The sequence below is a fragment of the Carassius auratus genome, chromosome 16 (assembly GCF_003368295.1).
Source record: "Carassius auratus strain Wakin chromosome 16, ASM336829v1, whole genome shotgun sequence".
In the NCBI taxonomy this organism is placed as follows: Eukaryota; Metazoa; Chordata; class Actinopteri; order Cypriniformes; family Cyprinidae; genus Carassius; species Carassius auratus.
Window position 1 is genome coordinate 12,648,015 of NC_039258.1, and position 25,107 is coordinate 12,673,121.

The 25,107-nt window shown below is 38.1% G+C and overlaps 1 protein-coding gene across 4 annotated transcripts in view; it reads left to right on the forward strand.

Moving 5' to 3' along the window:
• Window positions 1-25,107, forward strand: part of grb10b (growth factor receptor-bound protein 10b) — a 101,996-nt gene that overhangs the window by 26,352 nt on the left and 50,537 nt on the right. For 3 of the 4 annotated variants that reach the window (XM_026284144.1, XM_026284141.1, XM_026284142.1), the window contains one exon: window positions 18,371-18,467. In XM_026284144.1, coding sequence (XP_026139929.1) covers window positions 18,371-18,467 — 97 coding nt within the window. The remainder of the gene's footprint in view (window positions 1-18,370; window positions 18,468-25,107) is intronic. The other variant, XM_026284143.1, reaches the window with a different exon arrangement.

Below are 25,107 nucleotides of genomic sequence, written 5' to 3' on the forward strand. Positions count from 1 at the left end.
ACTGCCCTAAGATCTGTTTTGGGCTTAGAAGTCCCCGGCCCAGATGCTCTGTTTTTGCGCTTCGCGGTATGAGGAGCTGGTATGTGGCGGGGGCATCTCCCGCCCAGATACCCCACGAGAGCAACGACAACAATAAATAAGACTGATAAGACAGACTGATGACATGCACACACAGAGAGCTTGCTTAAAAATGCGAAGCTGATGCCAGCTGTGCGGGACATGCTTTTATAGCTTCCTGGTTGCTACGTCACCCCACCTGTGATGTCACGCCCTTCCATTGGACAGATTGCACACGATATTCAGAGTCACCCCAATGCAAAGGTGTTCCCCATAGCGTTTTCCATTTTAGTATTGGGCGGAGCTCAAGTTCCTGAAGAGGAACTGATAGTTCATCTACTTTAGTTTTGAAGTTTTTGTTTGGTTTCTGAGAGCATGTGAGAGGTAAAGTTGAGGGCTTCTGTGTATTTTGAATGTAAAGTACCTGACATGAGCAGTAGATTTACAGTCTAAGCCTGAATGAAGATGGGGTTACAGGGGATGGCCATTGCATCAGTGTGCATTCCTTTGGGCTGAACACATTGAATTCACATGGTGAAACATGATGTAAGAGCATCTTAATTCTAGCCTTGTTCTTTTGGGGTAACTGGCTGGTTTTGAAGGGCTCTCCTCGATTGGCATTGCTTATATTCACATTAAATACGTTAAATTACGGAAGAACGATCAATCAGGCATATCGCATCGTGGAGATCTGGTATTGGTTCAGCTTGATTATTTGGCATGTCTTCCTTTGGGACACCCACTTTTGTCCCTAGAGGACTTCTTAATGCAAAATACCCCAAAGCTCTGATGTTAGCGTGTCAATATATATATATATATATATATTTTTTTTTTTTTTTTTTTTTTTTTTTTTACCAAATTAGAAATTTGTTCATGAGGGGTCAGTAGGGAAAATAAATAAAAGATGACACAATCCATACGTGTGGACATTGTTAAATAATCTAGAGTTCGAAAATAGTATTTTAAGAGAGTTTAGGAAAGCCCATGTGGTCTGAGTAACCATAGCTAAAGAAGCGTATGTCACAGACAACCCCTCTAAGCATTTTCAATGCATTTGGGAGGAGGAAGAGGAATGGTAGATGTTTTTAGATAGTGGTAAATAAAATGAATCCGCCCACAGCATCTGTCTGTGCCTGTGTAAGTCTGCTAAGTAAGTGGGATTCTGGGCCAGGCTCCAGCTTTGGCTAATGCAGGGGGACTGGAGGCCTGCCACAGCACTTCAAGGAGTGCTCCCTAACTACTGTTTTAAAGGAACTGCTGAACTGGCTTTTATTGAGCTGTGCCTCTTGCCTTTGTGCTCTCAATTAAGATGATGAGCTAATGTGTGAACTGCTCTGAAAGATTTAGCCCCTAATTTCAAATCCTTATTAAATGTGGGCTTGAATTGTGTAAAAATATATAGCTAAGCCAGCATTACACTAATTTACTTACTTTTCCTGCGTGGCCATATTTAAAGATGCCTTGATATAATAACATAATAAATCATGTAGGCTGGTTAAGTTTTTTCACAAATATCTTTATTTAATTTTTTAACCATTTCCCAGACGTACAAAATAAAAAATATACAAAGAAATATATATATATATATATATCAGGTGCATAGCCAGTAATGGGCCAGGGTTGCACTGGCCCGCCCACATTACTCACTGTCCCGCCCAGGCAAATTTGATTAAAATACATTTTTAGTTTATTTTTATTATTCAAATGTATTTAAGGAAATATATAAATTTAAACCTGATTTATTGTTGACTGGTGTGTGTGTTTAATTTGTTTTCCGAATAAAATGGAATTGTTGAAGCAAGTTGTAGAAAGCCTCCCTCCGGTACGTAAGCCTAATTGGTTGCTATGGTTGCTAGGGTGACACGAAGACTCTCTGAGCGGCGGCCTCTGGCGGCTTTTAGCCAATGTATTACATTAACATTTACATTTAATCATTTAGCTGACACTTTCATCCAAAGCGACTTACAATTGCTATATATAAGTCAGAGGTCACACGCCTCAGGAGCAGCTAGGGGTTAAGTGTCTTGCTCAGGGACACATTGGTTTCTTTAATCGCCATAATAATGGCTAAACAAGTTTCTTTAATGTTTTACATAAAAAAATAAAAATAAAAATAAAATAAAATAAAGAGTTGACAAGCCATTGCCTTCATCTAACCCAGAAGAAGGCTAGTCAGGTGCAGGTGGCGGCCGTCGCTTGCTCCCGGGCGGCAGTGCCAGTGCTCTCTCCCTGTCAGCCTGACGCGGGTTCACCCGCCGATCTTACTGCAATAGATGAACCACCTTTACAACCCAATCTGAAGGTATTTCACTGGACTTTCAAGAATGGAATGTCAAGGAGCTTCTCATCAAAGTGGTATGGACAGTTTTATTGGTTGAAGTACAGTGTAATTAAGGATGCGATTTTTTGTAGGGAGTGTGTTGTTATTTGTTTCAAACCATGCTCTACTGAGAGTTTTCATTATTTGAATTTATTTTACTTTTAGCCTATATTTTCGGGTTAACTGTCTGCCCTGCTGACTAACTTGAATAAAATAGACAGGTTATTATCTATGCTGGTGGTTTGTCCAGCCTTTATTGAGCTCTGTTGGTTGAACACGATGATTAGACAGTGTTTTGTTATTGTCTTTGCTGAATATTGTAAAATAAAGGTGTAATTGTTTTTGCAGTTTGTCTATTCTTTTTTCCACTCTATAAGGTGTTATTATTATTTAAGTCATATTTTTTTCGAGGAAAAACTATAGGCCCACTCACTTTTTTAATGGCCCACCCAAAATACAATTTCTGCCTATGCCACTGATATATATACTGACATTATATATATATATATATATATATATATATATATATATATATATATAAAGGAAAAAAAAAGAACAAGCCGTGAGAACCCCATCCTCACTCCATCAGCAACATTTTTTTTTACGTCACATGCTTTTACAAGGCGCATGAAAGGAAACCACATTTCTTTAAAATCCTCAACTTTTCCTCTCGCAATGTAGGTCAGTTTCTCCAGTGCCAGGTTTCTAGACATTAGTTTAATCCACTGGTTTTTCTTTGGTCTTTCTGTGTTCTTCCAGTTTTCAGAGCGATTACATGTTTAGACTGCAATAAGCAGAAACTAACAAGCTTCCTCTTTTTTGTAGCCACTTTAAAACCATTTGGAAAAATGTGCAGCAAGCAGACTTTGCCATCCATAGGCATGTTACATTCAATCAAACAGGAAACAAATGTAGTAACTTCCTTCCAAAAAAATCTGAGTCATCAAACAAAAAATATGGAGTGAGCCCCTTATCGCAAAACCACTCAAATTTCCCCGAACGAAATGTGTGGAAATGCTAAACCCTTTAATGTTAAAGGAACTAGGAACTTGGGTTATATAAAATGTTTAATCCACATAGTGGGTAACGTGTTAATCTGCACACATAAAAGACACACATGGGCTTGATGTAATAGAAATGTTTGGACCATAATAAAACTTGACGCACATTAACTAATACCTAGTGTGTGATAAAAAAGGACGTATTTTAACAATAAGGCAACTTACAAAATTACCGTATTTTCCGCACTATAAGGCACACCGGATTATAAGGTGCACCTTCAATGAATGGGCTATTTTAGAACTGTTTTCATATATAGGGCGCACCGGATTATAAGGTGCATAGAATAGAATATACTGCAGTCAAACATTTGACTGGGTTTGCGTTATGCATCCACTAGATGGAGCTGTGCTTAAGGGAATGTCAACATTTTGACAGACCGCCTTGATCCATATATAAGGCGTTCCGGATTATAAGGCGCACTTTTTTTTTCCGAAAAAATTAAAGGCTTTTAAGTGCGCCTTATAGTGCTGAAAATACGGCATCCCTTGAATTTGCCCATTTTCACGGCCATTACTCGTCAGAGGCTCCATTCAGGATAAAAAAAAGCAGTGAGCACAAAGCTTAGTTTTAGTCTCGGAGTTGTCACAAGTCTGCGAGCTTATTTCCTGAATGTATTCTTCAGCCTCAGCAACCAATTTAAAAATCCTGTGTTTGTCATTGTGCATGATGATCAGATGGGTTGGATACAGTATGCCATACCAAATATTCAGTGCACGAAGCTGGGTTTTCTCACCGTTGAAGCACTGCTGCAGTTTGCGTGTTTACGTGGACAGGTCAGGGAAAAAAGCGACTCGTTGAAGCGACTCATAGTGTACCTCCGTCATCTTCCTTGCGGCTCTCAGGGTTGCTTCCCAGGCCCGGTAGTTCAGAAACGTTATTATTACCACCTGTGGTGATGAAGATTTATAGGCCCGATCCTGTGTGCTCTCTCTATGATGGGGGAGAAAGTGAAACCTTCCCCTAGTGTATCTCGGAGCCACTTCTCCAGGAAACCACACAGATCTGAGCCCAAGTTGGAGCGTCTGCTCCTGTCTTCTTGCTCTGTAATTCTGTCACAAAGATTTTCTACAGTTTTCTCCAGTATTATACCTTTGCCTTGAAGAGAGGTTAGATCATCTTCTGTTTAAGAGATTAGCTTCTCCATCTCATTGATTCTTTGAGAGTGCAAATGTATATCCCCTTTTATATCGTTAATTGCTTTCAGCAATTTTTTTTTTTTTTCAATTTTTTTTAGCCATGTCACCTTTTCAACAACATAATTTCCTTGAGAATGTCACTGTTTGTCAGACTCTGCATCACCTGTGCCTCCGGGGTTACGGGTGCCTCTGGAGTCTCCGATACCTCCTGTGTATTGGATTCATTGGAACTATCCAGCTGTGTTTTGCTAGCATTAGCCATGTCCACATTAGCCCATTTTCCTCGTGAATCCGTTTTACCTGGTTGTTGGCCAGTTTTAGCAATTTTTTGTGGCATATTGTCCAGTAGAAGTGTGTGGGTCAAGAGCAAGTAAAATTATGTTTATTGGTCCAAGTTAAGGATAGTTTCAAGGGATTTAACAGCGAGCCTCACGTACATGCAGCCTCTCACTAAGACGCCATAACCGGAAGTCCTGTAGGCTGTTAAATTGAATTGATATGCAGAATACCAAGCAAACTGTAAATCGTGAGGCAGTACATCTTTTTAATTTCAAGTGAGAACTCGTCCAGTTTCTGTGAATGGTAAAAGTATGCAAGTTTGGCGTATGTTTGTGTCTTCTTAGCTTAGTCTAAGAGGATGTTTTTAGTCAAAGGAACATTGCTTTTGCCATTTGAAGATGAACTGCTCCAGAAATGTGGGGTTGTCATTAGCTTACCAGCCATAATGGCTTTTTTCTCACACTGCGTTAGCCATTAAAGTGCCTGTTGATGGAGCGCATTGGTATTTTCAGAGCTGTACATTTTTGGGCTCTAGTTTTATAGCTGTTTTTAGAGTGAATCAAGACAACATATGGTTCCTTGTTCCTGGAAGTTAGTTTTCCTTTTCTTGGTATTTCTAAGAACTTGAGGATTCTGTATCATGAATCTGATTCAGATTCTTTCTATGAATTAAACTAGAAGTTCTTTGAGGATCTATTGTGTCTGGCTCATCCTATACAGAAATGTGATATATGAAATACTGATATTGTCATATATGTTACATGTTACTATTCTCTGAATAGATGAAGATGTTATGTCATATCATATTTAAAATCCACATAGTACAATTTGTATGTTAACATTTTAGTTTAGGGACCAACTCTCAGTATCTACTTAGCATGCATATAGACCCCTTAATTGCCTACGTCACTGTGACGTCACCGGTCTAGCTGAAGGCAAAACATAAAGAAGAACTCATAGCAGGTGCGTTAAAGTTTGAGGTTTTGACTTGAAAATGTCGTCTTCAGAATCAGAATCAGAATCAGAAAGAGCTTTATTGCCAAGTATGTTTGTGCATACAAGGAATTTGTTTTAGTGACATAAGCTTCCAGTACACAGAGACACCAACACACAGACAAAAAAAAAAAAAAAAAAAAAAAAAAAAAAAAAGAAAAAAAAAAAAAAGGTAGTCAAATAAATAAGTGTATAAACAATTGTGCTATAAATGATAATGGAATAGGATTGAAAAAGATGCAGGGATGTACTAGGATGGAGGGGTAACAAATAAATATAAGGATGTTGCACTTTTGTTTGCATAAGCATAAGTGGGGAACATTTAACTGTTCATGAGGTAGATTGCCTGGGGGAAGAAACTGTTTTTGTGCCTTGCTGTTCTGGTATTTGCGGCTCTGAGACGCCGGCCAGATGGCAAAAGTTCAAAAATGGGGTGACTTGGATGTGAGGGGTCCAGAGTGATTTTATGAGCCCTTTTCCTCACTCTGGATGTATACAGTTCTTGAAGGGTGGGCAGGGGAGCACCAATAATCCTTTCAGCAGTCCGAACAGTTCTCTGTAGTCTTCTGATGTCTGATTTTGTTGCTGAGCCAAACCAGACAGTTATAGAAGTACACAGTACAGACTCAATGACGGCTGAGTAGAACTGTTTCAGCAGCTCCTGTGGCAAGTTAAACTTCCTCAGCTGGCGAAGGAAGTACAACCTTTGTTGGGCCTTTTTTACAATGGAGTCAATGTGATTGTCCCACTTCAGGTCCTGAGAGATGGTGGTTCCCAGGAATCTGAATGACTCCACTGCAGTCACAGTGCTGTTCATGATGGTGAGTGGGGAAAGTGCAGGGGGGTTTCTCCTAAAGTCCACTATCATCTCCACTGTTTTGAGCGTGTTCAGCTCCAGGTTGTTAAGACTGCACCAGACAGCCAGCTGCTCAACCTCTTGTCTGTAAGCAGACTCATCACCGTCCTGAATGAGGCCGATGACTGTAGTGTCATCTGCAAACTTCAGGAGCTTGACAGAGGGGTCTTTAGAGGTGCAGTCGTTGGTGTAAAGAGAGAAGAGCAGAGGGGAGAGAACACATCCCTGAGGGGCACCAGTGTTGGTGGAGCAGCTGTTTGATGTGAATTTCCCCAGTCTCACTAACTGTTGCCTATCTGTCAGAAAGCTGGTGATCCACTGACAGATAGAGCTAGGAACAGAGAGCTGGGTCAGTTTGGTCTGGAGGGTTGTTGGGATGATGGTGTTGAAAGCCGAACTAAAGTCCACAAACAGGATCCTCACATAAGTCCCTGTTTTGTCCAGATGTTGCAGGATGAAGTGCAATCCTATGTTGATTGCATCATCCACGGACCTGTTTGCTCGGTAAGCAAACTGCAGGGGGTCCAGTAAGGGTCCAGTGATGTCCTTCAGATAACCCAGAACCAGTTTTTCAAACGACTTCATGACGACAGACGTTAGAGCCACAGGTCTGTAGTCGTTAAGTCCTGTTATCTTGGGTTTCTTTGGGATGGGGATGATGGTGGAGCGTTTGAAGCAGGAAGGTACTTCACACAACTCCAGGGATCTGTTGAAGATCTGTGAAAAGATGGGGGCCAGCTGGTCAGCACAGATTTTCAGACAGGCTGGTGTAACACCATCTGGGCCTGGTGCTTTTCTTCTTTTGTTCTTCTTGAAGACCTGGCGCACATCATCTTCACAGATTTGAAGAGCAGTAGGTGTGGAACGGGGGATTGCAGGAGGTGTTAATGGTTGTGCAGGGAGATGGTCAGAATGGGTGTTGGGGGTTTCAAATCTGCAATAAAACTCATTCAGGTCGTTAGCAAGCCGTTGATTAGCCTCAGTGCAAGGGGATGGTGTCTTGTAGTTTGTGATGGCCCTCAGTCCTCTCCAAACTGAAGTTGAGTCGTTGGAAGAAAACTGGTCTTCCAACTTTTTAGCGTAGTTCTTTTTAGCTGCTCTGATCTCTTTGTTCAGTGTGTTCCTGGCCTGATTGTACAAGACCCTGTCCCCATTTCTGTAGGCATCCTCTTTGGCCTGACGAAGATGTCTGAGTTTTACTGTAAACCATGGCTTATCGTTGTTGAATGTTAAATAAGTCCTGGTAGGAATGCAAACATCCTCACAGAAACTAATATAGGATGTTACAGTCTCTGTGAGTTCGTCCAGATCGGTGGTAGCAGCTTCAAAAACACTCCAATCAGTGAGGTCAAAACAAGACCTCACTGTCTTGTTGTGTTTGTGGCTGCCAGAATAGAAGGAACAGCACTTTGTTTCAAAACTAAAGTTTTACCGGATCCTGGCAGACATTCCTTCACAGAAATCAAGAAGACAATTGAGGTTGAATGCAATACACCGTACAGACTGGACAGAGATGATTATAAATAATGCTCGTGTTTGCAGTGCACATTATATCAGGTAAAATAATCTATGCATATGTACTGGTGTGTTGGTATTATCTAGTACAAATCAGCAAGTTACTGTTTTATAGGTAAAAAGTCGGCAACCTTCAGCGCACTAGCTAGCTTAAATGTTAAACAACCATACAGAGATAGATGTGTGTGCCATCCTTTGAATGATCTCTTAAAGTGCCAGTAAGATGAAAATTCTAAGCTTCCTATCACTGTTTATAAGTCCTGTACATTAGGTTTAAATCCATCCAAGGTTAAAAAAAACATTGTCATTTTGTCAAAATATCATTTTAAAATTACCTCAAATCTCAGAGATCCCCAAACGGTTCACGCGAAGCTGTTCAAAAGATTCAGTTTACTTAAACCCCGACTTTCGGTAGCATACTGTGTTCTGATTGGTCAACTAGCATAACCAGTTTGGATTGGTTGTTCCGCACACACCTCCACGGTAAACTATGCATTAGCATCTGTTTGGGGTGAATTATGTCTTATTCCTTTCATCGCGAAGCAAACAGTAAAATAACTTGAACAGTCTCGCTGCTTTTTCTTCTGTGTGGGTGTATTCAAGCCGCGCGCTTCAGTTTGAATCTGAATAGCGCTTTCAGCGCAGGGCCGTGGTCACATTGGATATAACGAAGGGAGACATGAAAAACAGACATCGCGTTGTTTTCATATGGATTACTTTATCACAGAATATCTGTTAGCAGCACTTGTTTAGTTGTAAAGTAGACATGTCAAGCTTTCTATAGATATCTCTCTCATGTCTCTTCGTTGAGTATTCACGGAGTTACACTTCATTTTAATGACGTGTTTGTACATGACGATCAGCAAAAACAAAGGCTGCAGACAGCACACATACTAAAGACGCTCGGGAGAAAACAGACACATAACTTCATAATCATACTTCGCGTTGTGATTCAGAGATGCTCGTTGTTCTAAATAAAGTTTGTAATGAACCATCTTTTATGGCCAAACGCTTTGAAAATCCCGCTGTACTCACCGAGATTAGAAAAGCAGTCATCAGTGAAATGTTGTGAACACAACAAAAGGGATTTGTTGTACTGCTCTGGTATTGTGGTGAAAATGAATTTTAGGCATTGGTTCTTCTGATCTTCATTCTTTGGCAGTGAAAATAAAACAAACGGCCTCCCCGACATGATGCTCTCACACCAAATAGAGCGTCTGTGTGTGGGGGTGGGGCAGGTCAGAGTTCCGTTTCTCCCAACACGGTAGGTGGAGATTATTATGCAAAGTGCTCCTAGTGACGTTACATAGAGATGGGCAAAAGATTTGAAATCTATAAAGACTCGTTTCAGCTATTCAGAGTAGACTCCTTACTTTAGAAGCCAATAACTTTATAAATCGTGTACTTTTTGGTTTAATTATTTGCACATTGTTTACACAGATGGACAGCTACATCATACACTGTAATACAGGTAATTTTTGATTTCCCATCTGGGTGGCTCTTTAAAATAATCCACATTACTAATCATAGTTAGCCCAGCGATAGGTTACAAAAAATAATACCTTTACAAAATTTCCCAAACCACCTGAAAGTAATTCATATGGTCGTATGGCATACGGGTCAGGCAGCCTGCTTCCATCCGCCAAAGTTAATTTACATAAATAGCTGTCACCGTCTGGCAGAGTCAGTGACTGTACATATTCAGACAGTTTCAAACCTTCTTCTGCATCCATGTTTAATGAATACCTCTTAAAACGTGCTAGTTTACGCTTGTCAACATTACATCCGCGCCTTTTTTGCCTCCAGCTAATCCCCGCCCACCCAGAGACATTGCAATGTTTACAAACTTTTAAGGAAGCGAGTTAGCATTTTAGCACTTCTGGTTCCATCGTCCCAGGGTTGATGGGTTTTTTGAATGGGATTTTGTATAAATCACTAAAATAAGGTTCATGGTTCACACAGGCTCAAGATACTTTCACGTTTTATTCCACAACATAAAACACACCAGTTAAACCCCACTCGTGATTTTTTTTTTTACTGTTACGTTTCTTTAAAAAGACAGTTGGGACTACACGGTGCCGCCGGAGACATTAAATGTCATTATGCTGAACGGTTGATCAATTTCCAGTATTTTCCAGTCGTAGTGTAATTTGTAATACAATAAATTGTTGAATAACCAATAAATAGTTTCCCACATTTTATTTTGTTGGTCAACAATGTTTTTTTGTTATGCCCTGAAATGCAACACAAGTCTTCAGATGGAAGATACTTGTTTTACTCTCTGGGTTCGTAAATTAATCTATTACGATTATTCCATGTAAACACCACATTTTCCGGCTTAGTCACGGTGAAGGTGAAACTTTAACGATGCATAGTGCTTAAAGCCAAGTTAAATTTAAATGTTTACGGCCACATGAGTGTTAGAAAGCATATGAGGATTTCTTAGAAGCAAGGATAAAATAACATTTTGTGTACCCACCCTAACAAAGCTGAAATGTGGTACTTTATTCACTAAAATAAGTTTAATCTTACCATATCCGAATCGAAATGTACAGCAATATATGCTTTCATATGTCATTAACCTAAGAATATTTCTTTTAGTCTCATTTTAGTTTTAGTTTGGCTCTAGTTTTGTATTTATACTAGTTTATATGAAAAGGTTCATGTAGTGTGGAATAAAGTTCATATACAGAGTAAATCCTTTTCACTGAACATATATTTGAAAAAATGTGTGGAAAGCGTGGTGGTGGTGACGCAGAAGGCGAGCGACCTGGTGCTGTAGTTTGTTTATAACCTAAGTTTAGCTCTTAAGTTCTGTCACTTTTATTTAGGCTTTAGAATTCATCATCGTTATATTATTTTGTGAAGATTATCTTGATGGATAAAATGTGTAAATTTCATAAACTATGACTGAACATAGAGCTTACATTTTGTGATAATCCAAAAGCCTATGGAAAATACTTATAAAGTACATATCAATGCCTTATTCTGCATGTTAGATCCCTTAATCCGGTTGCACTTTATTTTACAGTACGTGTACTAACATATACTTATAGTGTACTTACAGTGTATTTATCTAAGAAAGTTCTGGTAATACAAGGTAACTACATGGGGTAGGGTTAGGTTTAGGGGTAGGCTCAGGGTTAGTACTTAGTTATTACATAGTTATTGTAATTACTATAATAAGTACATGAGGAACAGGACTGTAAAATAAAGTGCTACACTTAATCCTTCCCAATACATAAATGTAACAACTACCTTACTAACTGTTAATAAGCAGCAAATTGTTGTAAAAAGTTGTAGTTAATAGTTAGTTAATGTAGATCATTTGTCTTTATTCACCATAGAATCAGAGATTCCTTAAGGATTATGTGACATGAATGAAGCTATGCAATTCCCTAAATGGATAACTATATTCCACATCAAGTAAACAACATGCGAAGTTGGCATCAAACTGCACTTTCCACATGTACACCTTAAAAAAAAAAAAAAAGACGACATGAAGTGGAACTTAGTCATTTTCCAAAACCGCTAAGCAAATATATACAGTTTCAATACATACTACATAGAGATGTCCTGCTGTAGTCGTTGCTGCTGCTGCTTTTGTTCAATTTCAGCCTCTGGATCTGATTCTGGATCATAAATATACGGCTGAATCTGACTGTTAGCCATGGTTTGTTTTGGATGATGGTTTTTTCCTCACAGTTTCCAGACGCTCTCAATGCAAAAGCCTACTTGCGCTCGTGATTCTTTAGCTCCGCCCACAAGTCACGCCTCCAGGCGCTCGTGTTTTTCCAGGAAAAAACGGTACAGACTATCCTTCTCTTATAAATATAATAAAACTAAAGACTTTTTGGAGTTATGAAGGATGCAGTACTACTCTATAGGTACTCAAGATTAACAGGATATTGAGTGAAAACGAGCATTTCACACCTCCTTTAACATTTATTAAAATATAAAACTTAAAATTGAAGTAATATTGTACAATATTACTGTTTTTCATTATTAAATAGATGCAGGCTACATGGGCATAAGAGATTTGCTTCACAAACACTGAACTAAACTAAACTGCTTCCATTGTCCTCATTTGTAAGTCGCTTTGGATAAAATCATCTGCTAAATTATTAAAATGTAAATGTAAATTAACTAAAATAAACTAAAATAAACTAAAAAAAATAAAATAAATAAATAAATAAATAAATAAATAAATAAATAAATAAATGTTCATCTGTTTAACTCTAACATGCCTGTTCCTTTTCAATATTTATTCAATATTTATGTCACAATCTATACACCTGACAGACCAATTCACAGTTGCTGTGAGTACAAGGAAAAATACTTTATGAATGTGGCTCTGTTTTCACAGTGTAATCTGTCCTGCCAGAGGAATTCACAGTAGCCTGACCATCTGAGGATAAGCAGGACTGCAATGTCACCTTTTGTACCTTAAGCATTATATTAGTACAGCTGATCTGAAGGATGACCAAGCCAGCACACTAAATGCTTGACATAGCCATGTTTATTGGCTAAATTTTGTTAGGTATCCTGTGTTTTAGAGTATAAACACAACACAAGTAGGTTAAATCAAGTCTGGTTTGTATAGTAGGAGATTTATGAACCTTAATAAACACCTCATGGATATATATTGCATCCACCTGTTAGCAGAAACTTGATCTATGTACGACAGCACGTGGAGGGTTATGACTTTACATCACATGCATGTTTAGGGATAAATTAACCATAGCACCCTTGAATAGTTCCCTTAAAGGGATACTCCACCGTGTTTTCATATTAAACTATGTTTTTCCCTTAACTAAGACGAGTTGATACATACCTCTCTCGTCTCAGTGCGTGCAATGGGATATGTATTGTATTGGATGCGTTCATCGTCTCTTAAAGTGACCGCGCCTAATTTAGCTACTGGCCGCTGTAATGTTAATCCAAGAAAATGAAAATGAAAATCACTCACTGCTCTTGACTGAATTACTTTGTAGTTTTAACAGTCAAACCAAAAATTATTCAGACACCAGATATATTTTTTTATATATATATAGCAAAACTGTAATAATTTGAGAAATGTTGAAGGTGTCTGAATAAATGTAGGTTTGATTGTATATTTCATTTTTACATTGAAGACTATCCAGTGCTATTTTATATTTAATTATTTGGTTTCTGTACCTTGATACCTACAAACTTGAAAAAAACTTAAGCATTGTGTAAATAGCACAAATAAATAAAAATGAACGAACATACAAATTAAACAATTTCAAACAGGGCCCACTGGTACAACCTTCACCGGGTCCCCGCTGACCCCAGCTATGGCCCTGCTCACGCCTGTTTCACACATACTCCGTCTGCAGTGCGTATGCAGTCCATTTGCGTTACGTATGTGGTGCAGCACGGACGTGATGTGCTTTCACACAGGATGCGTTTGCAGTTCGCTACTCGCTACGTAAATGATCGATGCACTGATGCAGACGCAACGTTCCTGGAATGCAACTGGAACCCATTAACATGGGTGCGTAAAAAATATGCAATGCATATGCACTACAGACGGAGTACCGTAAAACTTCAAATAATAGCCGAGTCCCAAATAGACGCCTGTCTCTTTTAAACGCCTGGTGTGACGAGAGGTTTGGGTAAATAAAGGCCGGTCTCAAATAGAGGCCTGGTCTGTTTCAAGCGTGGGAAAAGCTGGATACGGAGCGGCTGAAAAATTCCTTTAAGGTATGCTTGCGCGCGCGTGTGTGTGCGCGCGAGGGAGAAAGAGGAGATAATATATTTAATTGACTTAAGGATGTTATCCTTAGGTATGTGGCCTGACAGTAGCTTCTGATGGAAGTGAGGATCACCATTGTTTCAAAGAGGGAGAGCCGTGCGCAACTGTGCGAGAGCTGTTAGTGCAAGCAAGGCAGAGTTAGCGGAGGCTGGAGAGGGAGAAGTGGAGGAGAGAGCGATGTGGAGGAGGAATTCGCCAATGAACTTGTAATTGAGGATCGCGGGGATGATGATAGTGATGAATAGAGTAATTTTCTATCACATGATTGCAGTTGTTTTACAGGGTAGCCATCATTCTTTCTTGTTGATATGTTTCGGGCAACAAGTTCATATGCTCAATGGATTTTAGCGGTAACTTCTATTGTTCTGCCCATTGCTGTCACATCGTTTCGTTTTTTATATATTTTTTTATGCTGCCAATAGCCAAAGACATTTCTTACATTAAATGATTTGTTAAACACATTAAAATGAATTATAAATAAAACGTAGTATAATGTGGTAACCTCCTGCTGTCATGCTTGAACATCTCAACACTAAATTAAAGGCCTGTCTCTTATAGACGCCGGTCTCAAATACAAGCCGGTGCAGTTCGGCGGTTTGGGTAAATAGAAGCCCGGGCTATTATTTGAAGTTTTACGGTATGTGTGAAACAGGCATAAGGTTGTTTGCACATTGTGCAATGTGGAATTAGTTTACAGCTTTTTTTCAATCACTTTGTGATGCATTTTGGAAACAGGAGATGATGCACCACCTAGCTTGATAAACCCCTTCTCAAAGACTTACTGTTTGTCAATTTTATTTGGGTAACACACATATTCTGAATGCCTTCGGCAGAATTCGAATGAGCCATTTTAATCTAGATTAATCTTAGATTTATTTTAAGATCACAGTGAGATTAATCTAGATTTTAAAAAAAATTCATTTATTTATTTTCATTTATTGTGTAAACTGATCAACTTTCCCAAGATCTCTGAAAATGTTTTGAAAAGTCAGCAAAGAGGCAACATAGACCTATAGATTATGGTCCCAGACAAAACCTAAAGCGTGATATTAGAGGTCTTAGCTCTGTCTGGACCTTCTGCTGAGTTCAGTCAGACAGAACCCTTGTGGCTTCCCTCAGTACAAGTATGGTTTGAACTAAGAACAGATAAGTCACACTTGGCTAGCTAAAAACCTCCACACATGCTCACATGCACAAAGTCCTTCTGTCCTTAAGAAAATTTCAGACTGTTAATGCTAATGTGCAGACGCATTGCTTTAGGATTAACATTCAAACTGCAGGAGACCACAAGAAGAAGTCCTTTCTGGTTCAAAACATCTGACCATATGATAGGCCTACACAGCAATATATGTATAAACAAAATACGCACAGAACAGACTAGATAGACTGCTGACTCCAAGCCGATCTGATAAATCAGTGCTGAATTCCTACTTAAATAATATATATTAAAAAAAAAAAAAAAAAATTCATATAAATTCTGTTGAAGCATCAGGAATTTAAAAGTGCATGAATACATATGGAGAATAAATTTGAAGAACAAAGACTTGAGATGTGGTGTGCATGGAAATATAAAATTAATTATTTTGCTAAATAAATGAGAGATTCTTCTTTAAACTTTTGAATTCAGTGCTGTGAATGTTATTTATTTATTTATATACTTATTTATTTATATATATATATATAAATAGTTTTTTTTTGTGTGTGTGTGTGGTTGATACTTTCAACAGCATTGGGTAAAATGCCACTGTCAACATAAAAAACAAACAAACAAAAAAAAAAAAAACTGAATTAGTTGGATATCATATATGATAGACAGATTCAGAATTGCAAATTAGCTGTACATTTCCAAAGTCACTTGGCAGCAATACCCGTAAAGTAGTCAACTACACTAGATTAATAAAACCAATAACACATTACTGTAAAAAATAAATTATATATATATATATATATATATATATATATATATATATATATATATATATATATATATATATATATATATATACAGTATAGACCAAAAGTTTGGACACACCTTCTCATTCAAAGAGTTTTCTTTATTTTCATTACTATGAAGATTGTAGATTCACACTGAAGGCATCAAAACTATGAATGAACACATGTGGAATTATATATGGAATTATATACATAACAAAAAAGTGTGAAACAACTGAAAATATGTCATATTCAAGGTTCTTCAAAGTAGCCACCTTTTGCTTTGATTACTGCTTTGCACACTCTTGGCATTCTCTTGATGAGCTTCAAGAGGTAGTCACCTGAAATGGTCTTCCAACAGTCTTGAAGGAGTTCCCCGAGAGATGCTTAGCACTTGTTGGCCCTTTTGCCTTCTGTCTGCGGTCCAGCTTACCCCTAAACCATCTCGATTGGGTTCAGGTCTGGTGACTGTGGAGGCCAGGTCATCTGACGCAGCACCCCATCACTCTCCTTCTTGGTCAAATAATATATATATATATAGCATCTCTATTTCCCCACACTTTGAAAAAAAAAAAGTTATAAACTCATCCTATATTGCCCTATGGATGCCTCAAATTGTATAGTTCTTTGAGAAGAGGTGTGGAAATTAATAATTGTTAGTGATTTTTGGTATATTACAAAATGTATATTTGTCACATATAACATGTATATTACATTTATACTGTATTGTAAATACATGCAATACTTTAAACAGTCTATGCAAACATACATAGGCTACATAAATGCAATATCAGAAGTAGCTTTTGTTCAATTTGTGTAGTGTAAAGATGTTTTGTTGATGCAGTTTTATTTGTAACAGTCTAGTTTTCTGATTCAAGTATTTGGCAAATCCAAGCATTTGGAATAAAAGGCAATACAGAGACATTTAATAATTATAACAGTAATCTACAAAGGCATATAAAAAAAAGCCCCTGGTAATCAATCACAATGGGCAAATATTGTCCCTTTATGCAAAAGTTAAACTCTGATCATGTGTCAGATGATTTTCTTCAGACAGGAGTCATACAGGGTCCCACATTTATTTGAATGTTGTTTCATCATGAAAAATGCTCACAATTAATAATATCTAGAATTTATCAACAGCATTTAAATGTGTTTGACCAAAAATGTCAACACACCAGTTCCTTTTGCATTTGGTATCATTCAACAAAGTGATGAGCAGCATGGCTGCATGTGTGCAGCATCATCACATTTACATAAGAATACAAAACAATATTCCTCTGGTCCTGGAACATTGTACATAACGTTCAGAAGCCATAAAACTACTGACGCTCTGCAGCCACATCACAGCCAGATTCTGGGTTTCGCGGTCTCGCTCTGAGAACCATCTCCAAATACAAGAGTGCCGCAGGACATTCTGTTCCCAGCTCGTGCTGTGAAAGCTCCAATCAGCGCTGAAAGAGAGATCCCACAATCCATGATCCTACTGCGCTCAAACCCAGCTTTTTGTTTTTGTATGGCATCCAAGAGTTCAAAGTGTTCCCCTCTGGTGAGATGGCAGAGAGGCTCTGTTTTGGAAAGGAATGAGTTTTTGAATTGAGTCGCCACCTGTAGTTTACACATGGAGAACGTGGCTCCCAGCTGCCAGTCCCTTTAGATCTTGTTCCGTGAATACAATGGCACAGTTTCAGCTGATCACATGGCAGAGCCGTGTCTGTACTGTGCTGTTTTTCTCATAGCCTGTAAACACGGCCGTGACCCTCCCCTTCTACAGCAGGGGGTCTTCTGAGGACAAGGAAAGGGCCTCCTCTCTTCTCTTTCATCACAGATTGGGCAATTGCTTCCATTCCTGAAAATGGACAGGAAAATGTTTATACAAGTGAACATTTATCTTAACACGCATCAGACATGGTCTGTTTCTAGTAAAAAGGTTATTAATTTATTTAAAATTGCATTATATAATGTAAGTTGTTTTTAGAGGCTCTATATATATATATATATATATATATATATATATATATATATATATATATATATATATATATATATATATATATATATATATATATATAATATTTTTGTTCTTTTTTGACCTCTGTAAATAAATCAATTAAAATGCTTAAAAACAAGAAAACCAGATGAGAAGTTAAGAACATTCTATGTAATTGAAGATATGTATGAATATAACTGCTAAATGTAACTTTTTAGATGTTTTACTGGGAAAAAGTTCCTGATTTACAGTTTAATGAAATTCCTAGACAACATTTTGGAGGGATCGTCTATTTTCCAGGCCTGTTCTGTCAGATTTAAACTGATATATTCCTTCATGGATAATAAAAAGTGTGTGTCTTTGTGTGTGTTTGTGTGAGAGAGAGAGAGAGTGGTGTGACTAATGTAAAAAAATGCTTTAAGCATGACCGCTTTCTTGGCTTCTGTCTCAGCAGGATAATGTAGACCGAGCTGCCGATCACAGACAGGCAGATTTGATTGGACCAGGTTTTCAGCAGTCAACCAATCGGAATTCACCCAACCACCAAGGTCAGTGAACTAATAATTTGCATGAACACTTCATAAATTTCTTAAAATAATATACCTTGGCTCCAGTATTTGTAAAGGCAGTATTTTGTGTGTGTGTGGTTATGGTTTATGGTATTAATATCCAAAACAGAGGTAACAAATTTTTAATAGATGTGCATAAATGCTTCTAGTTGAATAAAACACAATTAACAAGTAAGTATGTGTGTGCATTCTTGATTATGGGCGGGGGCTGTCTGTCTCACCCACTTGGACTTGGGAGGGGGCTGTCTGTCGTAGACGTCTTTTATAGTTGGAGACTTGCTCATTAAGTTCAAACTGGGATCTATATTCAGGCCTCTTCCGCTGTAAACACTCCAGCAGTTCAAAGGCTTGATTTGTAAAGACACAGGGTGCCACTCATTAAGCCTCCAACCTAATTGTGCCATACAAAAATACAGAGGCATGATATTTGGAGCATGAGATTTAAGCACAATATCGCCTCAGCATGGGAGGTACAGCCTGAAGGTTTTTTTTTTCTGTTTTTTTTTTGGAAAATCTGATGTTGTCACTGAAGTAAATGGAGCAGAAATTTTTCATTTAGGACTTCTCAGAGTGTGCCTAAAAAATCCTCACAGCTGTGACTACACTAAACTATTGGTTCTGATAATTTAAAGGCCCTTAGTATTACATTTACTAAGTGGTGTGTCGAACACAGTTACATATACATATATTCTGTTGATTTGTGGATTTTTAACACTGTTTAAAGAGCCAAACCGATGGGAAATCAAAAATTACCTGTATTACAGTGTATGATGTAGCTGTCCATCAGTGTAAACAATGTGCAAAGTAATTAAACCAAAAAGTACACAATTTATAAAGTTATTGGCTTCTAAAGTAAGGAGTCGACTCTGAATCTCTGAAACGAGTCGTTATAGATTTCAAATCTTTTGCCCATCTCTATGTACGTCACTAGGCACACTTTGCATAATAATCTCCGCCTACCGTCTTGGGAGAAACGGAACTCTGACCTGCCCCACCCCCACACACAGACGCTCTGGTTGGTGTGAGAGCATCATGTTGAGGAGGCCGTTTGTTTTTAATTGTAAAGGCAAGTTTGTTTTATTTTCACTGCCAAAGAATGAAGATCAGAAGAACCAATGGCTAAAATTCATTTTTACCACAATACCAGAGCAGTACAACAAATCCCTTTTGTTGTGTTCACAACATTTCACTGATGACTGCTTTTCTAATCTCGGTGAGTACAAGGCGGGATTTTCAAAGCGTTTGGCCATAAAAGAGGGTTCATTACCAACTTTATTTAGACCAACAAGCATCTCCGAATCACAACGCGAAGTATGATTATGAAGCTATGTGTCTCTTTTCTCCCGAGCGTCTTATCAGTATGTGTGCTGTCTGCAGCCTTTGTCTGCGCTGATCTTCATTTAAAACACGTCATTAAAATGAAGAGTAACAAGTGCTGCTAACAGATATTCTGTGATAAAGTAATCCATATGAAAACAACGCGATGTCCACACGAACGCAGTTATTTTTAAAACCGCAGGTTTTTCTATGCGGTTTGGCCATTCCTCCACACGCAAACGCAGCACCAGGTCACTGAAACCCAACATTTTTTAAAACACCTGCCAGGCTGAAGATTTTTAAAAACGGTTGCAGTGTTATTATGTAGACAGTGAAACCAGAGTTTTTGGCTTGTGACATTGGAGCCAATGCTGTTATCTTCGCCTACTGGAAACATTTTCAGGCTTCTGATTGGCCAACATGGCTTCATGGTTGAGAGTATATTGCCCCCTGTTGGCTTGGCATGCTCCTGACTGTGCATCATAGCATGCGTTTGCGTTTTCATGTGGAGATTTTTTATTATTCTTTTTAACAGAGGGAAAAACTCTATTCATAAAACTATCCATGTACGTGTGAACATGGCCTGAATGAATATATATATATATATATATATATATATATATATATATATATATATATATTAGGGGTGTAACGATACGCGTATTCGTATTGAACCGTTCGGTACGACGCTTTCGGTTCGGTACGCGGTACGCATTATGTATACCGAACGGTTCGTTGGAGTAATTAATTATATTTGAAAAAAAAAAAAAAAGAGAGAGAGAGAAATATAATGATATGCGTTCAACAAGGTAGCCCAATAACCCAAACAACGTAACAGGCAACGCCCCTGACACTCCCGAAGAAGAAAAAAACACCATCTTATATGTTTATGTTAGGCTACTCAGCAGGCGCTCGCTCACTCAGTACGCGCTGAAGGCTCGTTGCAAAATAGCCAATGCGTTTAACAGACTAGAAATGAGAAGATCCTCCAATAACCAACAGGTCTGGTGTTTGGGTGCACTTTGGATTCCCTTTAAGCTATAATGGTGATGGCAAGAGAGTGGTTTCCTTTCCAAAGCGCTTGGGCAGAAGCGCTCATGAGGCGTCTGTCTTTGCTAAGCAACAATGACGTGCTCTCTCCATGAGGCGCGGAAATTTCAGCGAAGGATAAATGGATTTGCAGCTCTAAAAATCGCTTGCAGTAGCTCTGCTACTAAATTTATTTCAAAATTGCAATCCATATACAACTATGATCAGCTGATCCTTCATCTTGGCTGAGCTCTCAACGTTGTTACGGGTAAGGATGAAGCTGATTGGTTAGTTCTTGTCACATGACCCGCGGTGCGCTTGCGGCATTCTGAAAAGTTGAGATGTTTTTACATTTTGCTGTATCTAAAACGTATCGAACCGAACCGAACCGAACCGTGACATCAGTGTATCGTATCGAACCGAACCGTGAATTTTGTGAACCGTTACACCCCTAATATATATATATATATATATAAACATTAGAAAAAAATAGCAAGAGTTTGTTCCCATGTCTGTTCTTTGACCCTGTAGTTTTCATACTCCAATGAAAACAACAAACCGTGACAACAAAGGTCTTATTTTGGGATGCTGGTATGCAGATAAAAATAGATGAGAAGCATTTGTACGTCAAATCTCAGATTAAGGCCAGAAATATTCATTGCTGTGTCGAAATCCCATGTGACGTTTACTGCTATAATTTTACAGCTTAAAACCTCTCACATACTTATAATCTTTTAATAGAGTTAAAGACAACACTCTATTGTTTGCTATGAAGTTAACTGGCTTATGAAGTTTATTAAAACTGAGGTGCTTTGTTTTAAATGTGACATTGTAGGCTTTTAGCTCAAATGGATTACATTCGACGGGTCAAAGTAAATGTTTTGCTTTCTGGAAGTGTGTGGAGTCTGTCATTGATCCTCTCTCATGAAAGGAACATTCCAAACTGAATTGTTAAAATTGTAACTTTAAGTGTTATTAAGCTTAAGGTTTTTAGTACAAATGCATGGTTTGTATGTACTGTATATGTGATTTTGTGTTCTGCAGAAGAAAGACTTGCAGTCATGCAGTTTTTAGTATGAGCTTTTTTTTCAGTTTAATTGAGATATTTATCTAGAGATATTAACTAGTTCTGGCCTTGAAACTGAAAGGCTGGATCAGACCACTGCAGAGTTATTCAAGTTTTTCCTTTGTTGAGGTCAGTGTGTCTCCTACACCGCATGATTCTGATAGACCCTTGGGCAGCAATATCCAGGATTTTGCATTCTTTAGAAGAAAGAGAGGTTTTAGTGTGGTGGGCGGGTGGGGCTTATAAGATTATGGAAGGTGAGGTATATGAAGCTCTGATTAGATTGATGTTTCCCAAGAACAGGCCCTGATCCACATTATTGTTTTTCCAGATTTTCCTTCTCTCTACTCACGCTCTGCTCTTGGACTGCCAAGGGCATTTTTACCCATCATTCTCTCTTTGACTACTTTTACATTGCACACCAAAATACTGCTTATTCCCTGTCGCTGGAATGAAAAAGAATATATATATATATTTTTTTTTTTGAATGTTGGTAATTGAAGAGTTTTGGTAACCATATAATAAATAAATGGACAAAACACATTCATGTTCCACAGATAAAAATGAAAAAAACAGTTTTGTAATGAGGGCGAGTAAATGTTGACAAAATTAAGTTTTTCGGGTGACCCACATACTGTATACAGTGTATGCAATACCATAAGTAAACCATTTTTTTCTGTACCTTAATGTTACTTTAGCTATCCTGAGCAAAAGCACACTCTAAAAGTTGTGGCCACATTTCAATACATATGGCAGAATTCCACAGACAAAACTTAGTCATCTCATGAGGAATTTTGCGAGAAGGACAAGTGAGACGGAAAATTTCCTTTCATGGATTTCACTTTGTCTTCAAGTTCGTTGAGCTATTACTATGCATTGACTGACAATCAACTAAAGGATCACCCTGCATCTCCATTATCTGTCAAAAACAAAACTCAGGTTCATAGTTCTGATCCTTCTCCTACTACGTCTCTATATGAATCCCCCACCCTAAATATCTTCCTCCTCCCCTCCTGTATGGTCCTTATTTTGAAGGCACTGTATTGTTTGGCAACTTGGGAATTCTTTAGAGTGCTGACTATATCTGTGAAAAGTCTAGCTCCACTGCCTCCTTTCACATGTATACACCCGTGTGTGTTTTTTGAGGCACATATCTCCCCCCAAGGGTCTTCTACGAGTCGCTCCTGCCCAAGCGACTCCTCCTTTCTCCTTTTATTACACCCATCTCTTTGTTCACTCACAATTTGCATGTTAATTGTCACCAGCTGGATGGTCTAATGGACTCAGTCATAAACATGGTGCTATAAAACATGTTTTAAAACTTTTGCATTTGTGTTTAACAGTCTGGCATAAATTATGCCAGCAAATTAGCAAAAATTAGCACATGTGCACTTTTGTTAAAGTGAACCCATATGGAAATCACTGACATATCAGGGTATGTTTCGAGCATCACCCTTTACTAATTGTTGGAAATCTTTTAATTAGACAAAAATCTAAGACCCTCTTGATACGCATCCAAGATGATCTAATCAAATGTGATTCGATCTAATTAAAATGTGTATTCCTTTTAAGGCATAACCAGCTATGTTTAAAGGGGTTAATGAACCTAAAATGGATCTATGCAGAATCTATGCCAATATTCTTCTAAACCCATGAGACTCTCATTTTTTGAATACAAATAAAGATACATAGAGTACATCAAATAACAGCAGCTCAAACCTGCTTTATTGATGCCCAAGAACCAAGGATGTTTATTATTAAGCAAACACTGTTGAGCTATGGTTTATTATATTTGATGTACTCTATATATGTTGATCAGTGTCTCTTCAGAAGATTTGTATTAAACCACTTTTGTAATTATTTTTACTTTTTTAAAGCTTGAATAAACACTTTTCTTTAAATGTATTTGTTTATTTATTTTAAAAAAATATTTTTTTTTGTTGTTGTTATCTAGAAAGTAGCTCCACCTACTGGTGTCTTTATTTACACTAACACTGAATGTATTCCATCCCGTTTTTTCTTTTTTTTTTCTTTGATAATAATCATCTTTCTTTGTCGTTTTATCCAAAATGTGTGTCTAATTAGATTGTTCTGAACTGTTTTCATCAATAAGCCGAAAGTACACAGGTTAAGATGTTTACATGCCTTAATGGGTAAACATCAAATTGTGTCTCTCTTTTTAAAAATGTTTTGTTGCCAATTGACTCCAACCACTTTATTTTCCCTATCCATTTAAAACAAAATGACAAAATGAAAGTCTTGCTTGTTGTTTTTATGGAAAATGTATTCAAATCAATTATCTAGAAACACGGTCAGTCTCCTTAATTGGAATTGAGTGGTTCATGAGTCAGGCCCCAAGCAGCCATGCACCAGCTCCGGCTCCGGCACTACAACCACTCCAGTGTATAAGTGGCAAAAAAAGTTGGCAGAACTCAGTTTACCTCAGCCTGGAATTTAAACAGCTCTCTTGACTATAATCAGATTCTGGCGGCGCAGTCTCTACTTTCACAAATACGGTTAGCATTAGTTTAATCAGCTGATTTCCCACACGGTAATAAAACAGTACATTTGATGCAGTGTTCCCATGGCTGCTGAGTCATTTTGCAATGCATTCCGCACTCGCTGAATGCTGAGCACTGAGTGCAGCTGGCGGGGCTGGAGGAGCTGCTCTACTGAATCCTTCATTTCTCAGAGATGTCTGGGATGAGTCCCAGGCCCTCCTCATTGCCATCTACCTGAGAAATCTACCAGATCTACATTTTCATATTTTCTGTAAAAGCAGCATGCTTTTAGAATTCACTCCCTCCATTTAGAACGGTTTACTTGCCTCATACCCTGAGGAAAGATTGAAGGATTGGTTCATGCATTGCTGTCTCTCGGGATTTCTCTGGACAATTGACAGTTAAACTTTTAAGTCTGCTTTTGGCTCATCCGTAAAAGACAAATTGCTCTCATCTTAGATCAAAACAGTTCTTTTTTGAAGAATATCCTGCTCTTTTTTTAATATAATGTAAGTGATGGGGATGTCAGTACATATGACTCATTATATTCAAAGTCTTCTGGTTCAATCTGGCTCACCCGTGGCACATTCATGGGAGTTTTTGAGAGTAGTAACAATGCCTGATTCATGGAGAAATCATTCTTTTGTGCTTATTACACACCTTTAACATTGAAACAATGTCAATGTTCAGTTGTTTCGACATTAAA